This window comes from Peromyscus leucopus, chromosome 16_21, assembly GCF_004664715.2.
Source record: "Peromyscus leucopus breed LL Stock chromosome 16_21, UCI_PerLeu_2.1, whole genome shotgun sequence".
NCBI lineage: Eukaryota > Metazoa > Chordata > Mammalia > Rodentia > Cricetidae > Peromyscus > Peromyscus leucopus.
In genome coordinates this window covers 277,625-288,136 of record NC_051084.1, presented here as the reverse complement: position 1 = coordinate 288,136, position 10,512 = coordinate 277,625, and the positions used below count along the sequence as shown (strand labels likewise).

Sequence of the window (10,512 nt, the reverse complement as noted above, 5' to 3'; positions counted from 1 at the left end):
GGAGGGGTAGGTGTCTTCTGGAACCTACATGACCCTCTCTCTCTACCAAGATCAATGAAGGTAGTAAAATTCTGTTGGAGACCTGTGACATTCTTCTTAGGTATTCATAGTTTCTCCATTTCCCTAAACCTAAAACACTAAAAGCCAGAGGATTCTTTTTGTTGTTTTTGAGACATTCTTGCTATACATCCCAGGCTGGTCTTGAACTGTCTCAGCTTCCAAAGTATTGGGGTGACAAGACAGATGTGAACCAGCCATGCCTGTCAAAAGCCAGCCAATTCTTCAATTAAAAAAGCCACGTTACACTCCCCCCCAACACTTCCAACCCAGCCCACAGCACCCACCAACCCCATTTTGCAAATGGGTCCTGTCCGTTAAAGTGTGCATGCTCCATGACACACACACAAAAGCAGATTCCAGGCAGGTATAATGGCGCATGCCTTTAATCCCAGAGGCAGGGAGATCTTGGAGTTCAGGGCCAGCCTAGTCTACATAGCAAATTACATGCCAACCAGGAATACACAATGAAACTCTGTCCAAAAACACAAACAAACAAACAAACAAACAAACAAAAAAAAAACCCCAAACCACATCTGTATGATTCTCTTCTCTTCAGTGAGACCCTAAAGCCAAAATGTCCTTGTGGCCCGGCACAGCCACAGGAAGGCAGAGCGCATACAAAGGAGACTCAGCGCATTTTCTTTACGAAAACCAAATTTATTAAAAGTTCTCTACAGGTCAGCAACAGCGTGGCACTGACACCTTTCCACACGCGCACAGGAGACCTAGTGTTTCCACGCTGTCCAGGCGAACGCCCAGGCCAGCCCCAAGTCCTCAGCCAGGGACCGTATCACAGACACAAGAGCTGGGAGACCCTAAGAGGGGTCCTAGCTAACCCTGCTCCTCCCGGGGTCCCACCGTCCCGTCAAGGTCGTATTGCCGACAACCATTCACATTTCACGTGGCTCTGGACACACAGGTTCCTCAGACAGACACAGACGACGACGATGAAACAAGCCTCAGAGCCGAACGACAACAACTGGACATAGGTATAAAAGGTAAAATGTATGTACAAATATAAAGTACACAGTACGTGAGGTATACACGGCATTCTCACCATGTTAGTAGTCTGCCTAGGCATAGCCCTTGAAGATGCCTGCCTGCTTCTGTGCCATTTCTCAAAATACAGTATTTCTGTTACCCGTTTAAACCACCTGGTTTCAGCACTGTCCCAGACAGTGACTGCTATTTCATCTGTAAATTTTTTTTTTTTTTTTTTTTTTGTAAATGCAACTTCCGGCAGCTTCTCCGAGAAGCTTCCTTTCTTGCAAGGAGTAAGTTTCCATCTCCAGAAGCCTGCGGGCCGAGGCTGGGTTCCCACCTGTGGAAGTTGAAGCAGGGGGGATTTCTGGTAGGCAGCTTGAAGGCAGAGTTTGCATCGGATGAACGTTACAGTCCTTTCCAGCTACGTTTTCGAGGTTCGCTGTCCCTCCAGAGCCAGCATCACAGAGGGATTCACAAGTCACACAACACTCAAGGTCCAAGAGAGCCCAGGATGGGAAACTGAAGACTCTGGATGCCAGAGACACAGCATACCCAGGGGAGGGCGGTGTTCAGTTTCATTCTGAATATTAGTCTGACAATCTCCCAAGACTTGTCTCAGATTTTCTTTCTTTGAAGCCCAAAGATGGTTGGTTCATATATGCTCCTGAGAGAGCAGGGTGGGGAGTCTCTTCACCCTTGTCCTCATACACAAAATGTTCCACCCCGAGATGGTCTTGGGGCGAGGGGTAAAGGCTAAATGCTATCTTTGACGAGAGCCTCAAGAGCTAATAAATACCAAGTGATCAAATTAAAACATTGCTGCCCGGCTGAGCTCAAGTGTGCTGAAACAGCCAGGAGTTCGAATCTCCCAATAGTTTCCCACCATTAGCCGCAGAGTGCTTCCACAGCAGCAGAGGACAGGTTTCACGGTGTGGGGAGGGGCGCAACATTATTGCATAGGAGGTCTTGGCAAGCTCTTGGGGGGGAAGAGTCTGGGTTCAGGCAGGCTCCGGAGCTTTTCAGTCTGTTCCAACCCTGGAGCAATCATAGCTGAGTGTACAGCAAGAATGAGGGTTAAAAAAAAAAAAAGAGACAAACTTCTGGTCAGAGAAACCGCAGCAGCAAGTGGAGCCTTCCAAGACAAGTTCAATGGGTTTGTCACCCCAACCGATTGGCCACCTTGCGATGGGCTTCCTTTCCCATTCAAATGTTCAAGTACCCCTGACTATGCGGGATGGCCATACTCTTCCATTAGCTTCAAAACATGTGACGCCCTTGTGTCTGACGCTGGGACAGTCGTCACGGTTCATCGAGGAGGGGACACCTTTGCAGAGCAGCTCATCTGTGTGTGTGCTGCTCACATCAGATCACTCAGCCCAGAGAGGTGGCACACACTGAGACCCATAGGGACAATTGTGCTCCATCTCCAAATCTGGGCTGCACCGTGTAAGAGGGCCTGCCCATCATTAGAAATGGAAATGCCATGTGTGAGAATTATGAGGTTTCTGAGGGTTTTTGGGGGGATTAGCAGAAGAAGGAACTAATGTCACTGTCCTCTTGGTACTCAGGAACAATCTGGTCCGAACTTCCTGTTTCTGAGTCAACATACCCTGGTTCCAAAACATATTCAAACCAGGGATGGAGTAAGGTCTCGGGAGCTGTGAGTCTCTCAGAAGGTTCTCGCCTCAGGAGGCTGCGGATGAGGCACCTGGCTTTGGGGGAAACATGCTCAGGAATGCAGAACTGTCCACGGCGGATTTTGGAGAAAAGGGCACTCGGGTCTGAGTCATGAAAGGGGTATCGTCCAACCAAAAGTGTATAGAGCATCACCCCAAGGCTCCAAACGTCCGCTGCCTTTCCAGAGTAGGTCCCAGTAGTGTTGAGGATCTCGGGACTCACATAGGCTGGGCAGCCATGTTTGTCCGACAGCGCATCATCTTCACCCTTGATTATGTGTGTGTCTTCCAGGCTTTCCAATCTAAGCTGGGTTCTGTGGGAGAGAAATGGAGCGATTATTTTCAGACCAGCTGCTATGGAAAAGCAAGGCCTTCCCAATAACAGTGCCCACGGGCACTAACAGCCAAGGCCACAGGAATGCCATTTACCCCTTCATCTAGTTAAGCACTGGGCCTGCAAGCACCCAAGACTAGAGATTTCACAAACCAATACAAACTGCAATAAATATTTGCAAAGTATTGAGAGCGCCCGGGGCGGAGGGGTATGATGCAAAGTCTCAAATAATATTCATGATGCTGGAGCTTGTACGAGATATCCTAATAGGGTTACACAATGGCCAGAGCTCACACTGCAGAATGGAGAGCTGGTTTCAGAGGAAGACTGGCGTGTTCTACAAAAGCTGTCAGGGAGGAGCAAACGTATGTATGTATCCTCCTTCCTCGGGTAGGGCCTCTGTATCCTACAGGCCACTAGTCTCTTACCATAACACTGACTGCCCACACCAGTCGACACTACTGCCCACACCAAGGAAACTTTGTTCACCCGAATCCCGGCTGCAATAACCACAATGGGAAAGTTGCAAGGAAGGTGTAATTACATTTATCAGGCTGTTTCACTGTTAAAAAACACATAGCCGAGACAGAGATGTTACGCGAAGAAACACAAGAGGCTGATGGATCAGAGGACCACAGGGCCCCTGAACACCCCAGGGCTGCAGATCCATGTACACTTTATCCTATGTGAGAGTCTCTGTTCTATGGCTAATCATCATTGAAGAAGTCACTGGAGAATGAATGTGAAGGAAAGAACAGAAACCTAGCCTATAACGGAAAGAAACTAGAGTCTAGAAGACCTTCAGTCAAAGGAACTCTTACGAAGCCGCAGGTGCCTCCTTATAGAGAACCAGCCACCCACATCTCCTAGCTCCCCCACAGCCACGTGGGGCACCTCTAATATCCGGTGCCTGCTTCTCTGAAACAGGCCTATTTCTGTAAGTCACTTGTTGTGAAGTTACATGCAAACATTTGGTCAATTCCTTTTCCTCTCAAAGGTCTGGTGGTTTCTTTCTTTCTTTCTTTTTTTTTCTTCTGTCCCAGTCTTCCTGTTCCCTGGAGTGTAGTATACATGTGCTAACTTCGGTCTGTCCTCAGCATGACCTCCGTGTTATGTAAAATACCCATTGGTTCTGTAAACGGAAAATATGACTCAACCCACCCTGTCTGCCTCTGATTGGCTCCTGTAGCACTAAAACCCTGCACCTGTGCTGGTTACATGAATAGCGTCAGCCTGCCGTTGCTTAACCCTCGGGTTACCAAACCCTATGCCCATGACACTGGCCTGTGCAATGCAGATTTCAAAAGCCAGTGAGGAGGTGTGTAGCACATGTTTCAAAAAAAAAAAAAAAAAAAAAAAAAAAAAAGCATCACCATTATTATCAAAGAAGCACGTTCCAGGAACTGGACACTTCTTCATGGCAAACAGTTTGCTCCTCTTTGCTAATCGGTATGTTTCAATAGTTAGTGCGAGGTCAGATACAAACCCAGACTCTGAGGACTTTTTAGGGGGCCCTGGAGTTGTAAAAGTGAACAGGTAGGGCAAGCCCTGGGTCACTATATTCAGCAAAGTAACTCACTCCCACAGGATAATCCTCCAGTCTACATCTTCCTACCACAGATGCAGACTGTCTACAGAATGAAGTATGATGTATCTCGCACAGCTTCCTGAATTCTCTTGGTGAAGCCTCCTCTTCAAATCTTCATGTCTCCTTATTCCCTTATCGAGCACATCTCGTCCTTTATGAGGTAAGCCAAGGGCTATATTTAGCAGTGCATGCTAGCCAACTTCCATTTATTATTCAATGTGGTTATTTTCTGAAGATGGAGCTGACGAGATGACTAAAAACTCACCAGAGAATGTGAGCAAACTATTGTGGGGCTTGTAAGGGGGGTTGGGGGGGAGTGCCCAGGCTGGAATAGAGCAGGAATGCAGTGTGGTAGGGATGGCTGGAATCCTGCAAACACAACAGCCTAACTCGATTGGTAATGCCTTCTAGGTACAGGACAGCCACTTGATGGGAGCAAGGATTTGACCACCTCTTGCAGTCAATATATTCCAGGACAGGTGAACACCTTCCCACCCCACCCCCCAGAAGTCTGACCTTTCTGACAAGAGGAAATAAGCCTGAGCCAGGAACAGAAGCAGGAAGGGGCATCTGGTCATCGGGCAGTACCCACAAAAGCACCAAGGTGTCTCTAGGCTTCGCTACACTCCATCCAATAGAGCAGAGAATGAACCAAGCTTGACCGTGAGTCTCCAGAAGCAGGACTTAATACTAAACCAGGAGAGACCTGAGCCCTGGAGTTCGGCTCGCACCTACCTAACTGCGTGACCTGTACCTTTATTTTTTTTTATTATTTATTTTATTTTCGGTTCCAAAAGGCCACAGGAGGTGCTGTGGCAGCTGCTCACCTCTCCTCCGTGGAGAAGACGAATTTCCTAAGCTTCAGATCCCCCAGCACAATGGCCGACTGGTGGCAGTGAGCCACGGCCGAAACAATCTGCTTGAAGAGCCGAGCGGCCTCCTCTTCCCGAAGCCGTTTCCGGCTCCGCACGTAGGAGTGCATGTCCCCAAAGTCCTTCTCGAAGAAGACATAGGCCTTGCTCTCCCCGAGGATCACTTCCACGATGCCAGTGATGTTTCTGTGCGATGGCAGCTGGATGTAAGGCCTGATTTTGTCCTGGTAGTGTTTAATGGGAAACACCTGCAGAGAGAAAGCGACCTGTTTAAGGGACAGAAAGTCAGGGGCTGCCTGCCTCCCAGGTCCCCCCTATGAAGCTACACTGAAGGGTTCACCCTTTGGATACTCTGTTCTCTCCACCATGGCTCCAGCTGCTATGATACCCTTGAAACCAGTCACACCACGGTCTGGGCTAGCAACTTCCAAAGTTCCGTAGGATGGTTGGAAGAACCACCTTCTACACAGGCTTTTGTCTAGTAGGGGCCATCAGCTCCTGGGAGCCAAGCCCAGCTCCCTGATCTGGCTCTTCCTAACAGATGATGCCCGTGTGCATTATGTAGCTGATGGAATGTACCCCCAGCATCCCTAAGGGTGAACAGCAACAGTTACACATTGCATGTGCCTCCTGCAAACCCAGAAGGCTCAGCACGGCACAGTCAAGGAATGTGGTGACTTTGCAGCCTCCAAGGGGAAGGAAGCAGAGGCAGCCAACATGAGGAGCTGTCATTAGTCAGAAGGAGCCGATGACTTGGAGGGACAGACTGCCACGGCAGCCTTAAGCAACCTGCCTATGGCTGTGACTCAGGTGGAAGCAGCCCGGAGTTACCTTCTTACAGGAGGGGATGGGCACCTCGGAAAGGCCGTTTTTCATGTTTGTTTACACACCCCCCCCACCCTATTGCCCCACCCCCAGAATGGGTAGCAAATCCTCTGAGAAGCTGCTGGTCTCTTTAAGGGCCTTTTGTTCAGTCCGGTTACTCATATCCTAGACGCAACTGGAAATGGTGACACACGGGCTGTCACCATCTGGATTCAGCTATTATCTGCTCAGAGGAACTGGAAGGTTGCACAATGTCCCAGACCCACCCCACCTCTGAGGTGGCTGCTCTGGTACCAACTGGGGGTAAAAAAAAAAAAAAAAAAAAAATCCCTCTGCTGCCCTCTCCCCGCGCCCCATCCACCCCGCCACACAAGTTTCTCTCCCAAAACTGTCCTCATCCACCAAGAAAAGAGTTTCTTTCTCTGGGCTTGACCACGCATCTGAGAGTTCACGCGGGTGGACAGTAGGTGGCAGCAGCAAGCGGGGAGGGGGGGTTCAGGTGAGTGGCTGAAAACCCAGGAGCTACTTTAACGCCAGGAGAACGAAAGGAGTCGGTGGACTTGAAGGTGGGCCGGAGGTGTGAGTGTCAGGCTCACAAAGCGCCCTCGACTACACATTCTCCAGGAGAGCCGGGCCATCCCGTATCTAATATTGCAATGAAAATCGTCGGTCGCAAACTAAAACGAGTGGAAGCGAGCCCCTGAGAGTTTTTCACACTCCTACGCAGGCCTGAAGCCCCTCCCAGGCTTAAGCACCCCCCCACACCCCGTCCCACTGCTCCCCTGGGTGGGCTGTATTCTAGCTCCAGAGGGAATTTAAGAATCCCCTCGGTAGAAGCCTGACACCGTCTACGCAGAGCCTATGCCATGAACCTCCGGCAAAGAGCAGGCCGGTTGCGCCAAGCCCCGAGGAGGCACCCACTGCAGGGCGTCCTTCCAGGACCGGGGGGGGGGGGGGGATGAGAGCAGGGCAATGGCATGGCCCTGGAATCCATTGCAATTCCAAACTTAAATGGAACGCCACGCGCTAGCTACACTGAGCGCCAAAGAACAGAACAGAGATAAAAAAGAACTGAACCCTGCACTTCCTCTAGACCGCCGAACCCTCACCATTAACACTCCACAGGAAACCCTTCTACCTCCAAAAAGGCGAAGCTGACCAAAATGCCTCCTTATCCGACTCAACGCCCTTAATCTGCTCTGCCAAACCCAAGCGCTGGCCGGAGCGTGATCCGGGTGGCCCGGAACCCAAACACTTCTGTAGACCACCCAGGCCCGCAACCCCCGCCCCAGGATGCTTACCTTGCAGCGCAGTTCGCGGCCGGTGTGGATGCACAGCGCCCGGGACACATGCTCGCGCTCAGCTAGGGGCAGCAGCAGGTAGTCGGCGATGCGGCTGGGCCCGGGTGCGCTCGCACAGCTGCCGCCCGTCCCCTGCGCGGAGGGCGGAGGCTGCGGGCTGCAGGGCGAGCCCGGGGGACTGAGGTAGTCTGGGGGGCTCGAGCACTCAGAGAGGCGCGGACATTTGGCCGCCACAGCCGCCGCGTCGTCCGCGTCCAGCAGGCGTTTGGTCGGGGTACCCCGGGCAGCCGGGAACAGTAGAGCCGGACCGCGGGGCTGCGAGGCGCCGCTGAGTGCAAAGCGCACGGGACCGACCCGCATCGCGGCCCTGGCCGGAGCGGCCCCGGCTTTGTAAATCCCCGGATCCGCGCGGCGACTTCTTCCAGCCCTCGGGATGGAGTTTGCAGATGGAGCTTGGATCGGCCCCCAAGAGGAGCAAAACGAGAGGCGTTCCTGTACGCTGGGGTTGCACACGAGGACCACGCTGGCCACACGTCTGAACCCGGGAGGCCGGTTGGGGTCCCCAGACCCCCGCAGGCACTAGGTCTGGGCGCCTCGCTGGCGGCGGGGGCAGCTTTTGTTGCCGAGGCTGTGAATAGTCCAGGACGTGGAGGCGTCCCGAGTTCCCGGGTGCTGAGCCTTGAGGACAGGATTCCGCAGGCTCGGCGGCTTCAGAGAGCAAACGCACTTCCCAAAGCAATTAGTCTGGAGTAAAAGCCGGCACAACTTTTTCCGCGCCGCTCGGGATCCTGCGCGCTCCTGGGCTCCCGGCGTGCGAGCGAGCGAGACGCGCTCAGAGAGAGTGACTGAATATGAGTGTGTGCGCCGCACTGATCCCGGCCAGTGCACTCCTTCTCCTTTTCCTCCACCTCCTCCGCCTCCCAGTGACTCACGCTGTATACACACACACACACACACACACACACACACACACACACACACACACACACACACACTCACAGGCCGGGCTGTGTAAACAGTTGGGAAGCCGGGTTGTGCAATGAGGTGGCTGCGACGACTCCGGGCCCCGTCGCCCGGCTCACAGTCACCGGAGCGGAGGGAGGAGACTAGGGGGGGAGGGGTAATGGAGTTGGAAGCTGGGACAGTGGGGGTGGCCGGAGGCCTGGGGATGCTCCCTACAGCGCGCGCCTGGGCGCAGGTGGGACCGTCCTGGGCCGTCTAGGGCGCGCGCACACACGCCCCCCGGGCTAGGCTGGGCAGCAGGCTGCGCGCACCCTACCGCAAGCCCGCTGGCTCCGCGCTGGTAGCCGAAGGAGGGGGCGGAGGAAAAGCTCCCGTGACGTCAGGGTCCCGGGGAAGTGGGCGGGAGGGGCGGGGCGGCGGGGGCGAAACGGCTGCTGATTGGTGCGCGCTCATCATTCACACAACACAATGGATCTCGAGCTCCCGGCCGGCTCGCGCACCTCCGGGCTCCGCACCGGCAGCTGGCGGCAACCCAGCGGTCACGCCTTTACTCCGGTGGGACCTCCCCGCGGCTTTGCACTTGGGGAGCTCCCGGTGGAGCTGTGGGCGCCGCCGAGTCGCGGCTACAGCCGGAGGAAGGGGCGAGAGGAAAGGTGATGAATTCCATTATCAGTCATTCACCCCCACGCGGTAGTTCCGGGGAAGACCTGTGCGTGGTAGTGAATGTGGCTTTTTTTTTTTTTTCCTTTTCCTGCCTCCTCCCAGCTCTAATCCCCAGCGTCTGTTCGCTTCCACAAATAGAACCTTCTGTTGGATGAAATAAAAGCAAACACTGGGCCTTCTGCTCTGCCTCCACCTCCACGCCCCTCCCGCGCCTGCCGCCCGCCCGGATAGCACGGAAATAGCTTCTCCAGGCTCCTGGGCCGCCCCTTCGCAGTGACTCGCTGAAAGAGCTTCCTGAGCTCCGGCCGGTGGGAAACAAAGGATGTGGGGAACTGGCGGAAGGGGCCCACGTGGCAGCCGCCAGATTCCTGTCCCCTCCCACCTCCGTACACGCCCTAGGGTCTAGGGCTCCGGTGCGGTCCAGGGTATTGGGGTACTGGTCATTCTATCCACCGCCAAGGATAGATAACTACCTGCATCCGGACAAGGTCGTGCGTGTGCGTTCATGAAGCATTAGTTGGTGCTCTTGAAACTGGCTTACCCTTCTCTGGAAACAGCTTGCAGTCACATTTTGTGTTGTGAGGTGTTTTTGTGTTGTATTCCCCTCTCCTCCCCCTTTCGCAAACCAGGTCAGTTTGGAGTCCCTGGATCCTCACTCAGCATAGATACCTATTATCAAAGTCCTTTCTTGTACTTATGCTGAATAATTAATTTTCTAAAACCAGGTCAAGCCCAAGAATAAATCCTTTTCATTATTAATTCTCCAACCATTCAACAAATGCTAATTAAGCATCTCCAAGGGCTAGACGCTGGGGATTAGAAGATTTAAATTGAAACGGTAATGATAGTTGGCATCAGTCTTGGTCTTGGGGGGGGTGGGCGGAGGGGGACAGGCTCCTTGTTCTTAGCACTTTGCACACGTTGCTGCCCTTCAGTTCTACGCTCAATTTACACGGTTACTTTTTGCCCCGTTTGTTGAAGAAACGGAAGCCTAGAACTCTTAACCTCCTTGCTGTGGTCTCCTGCGTCTCCTCCTTCAAAGGCTAAGTGAAGCACACAAGCGTATTGTGCACTCATGGAGTCTCAGAAGAGACTCTAATTTGCGGAGAAAGGAACCATTAGGGAAGCCTCTATCTGCATGCAGCGCCCTGGTCCTGGGATTATGAGCGCTGCTCAGAGGAGAGCTGTGAACAGTGTCTGGCCACGAGGGGCGGGGATGCACAGAAGGGCCGGGCAGCTCCCAGGA

At 53.1% G+C, this 10,512-nt stretch overlaps 1 protein-coding gene across 1 annotated transcript; it reads right to left on the bottom strand.

Moving 5' to 3' along the window:
• Window positions 1-1,252: 1,252 nt before the first annotated feature.
• On the bottom strand, window positions 1,253-8,580 carry Trib1 (tribbles pseudokinase 1). The gene is made up of 3 exons (XM_028882204.2): window positions 7,641-8,580; window positions 5,470-5,762; window positions 1,253-3,034 (listed from the first exon to the last, which is right to left on the bottom strand). The coding sequence occupies exons 1-3, from the start codon at window positions 7,998-8,000 to the stop codon at window positions 2,569-2,571; spliced, it is 1,119 nt and encodes a 372-aa protein (XP_028738037.1). The 5' UTR covers window positions 8,001-8,580; the 3' UTR covers window positions 1,253-2,568.
• Window positions 8,581-10,512: the final 1,932 nt, after the last annotated feature.

What these genes read in the sequence shown, in the direction of transcription:
- Trib1 (XM_028882204.2), bottom strand. Translation starts at nt 8,000, where the DNA reads ATGCGGGTCGGTCCCGTGCGCTTTGCACTCAGCGGCGCCTCGCAGCCC. An exon ending in GCCGCGAACTGCGCTGCAAG is followed by an intron (nt 5,763 to 7,640) that starts GTAAGCATCCTG and finishes TTCTCTCTGCAG; the next exon opens with GTGTTTCCCATTAAACACTA. An exon ending in GTCTTCTCCACGGAGGAGAG is followed by an intron (nt 3,035 to 5,469) that starts GTGAGCAGCTGC and finishes TCTCTCCCACAG; the next exon opens with AACCCAGCTTAGATTGGAAA.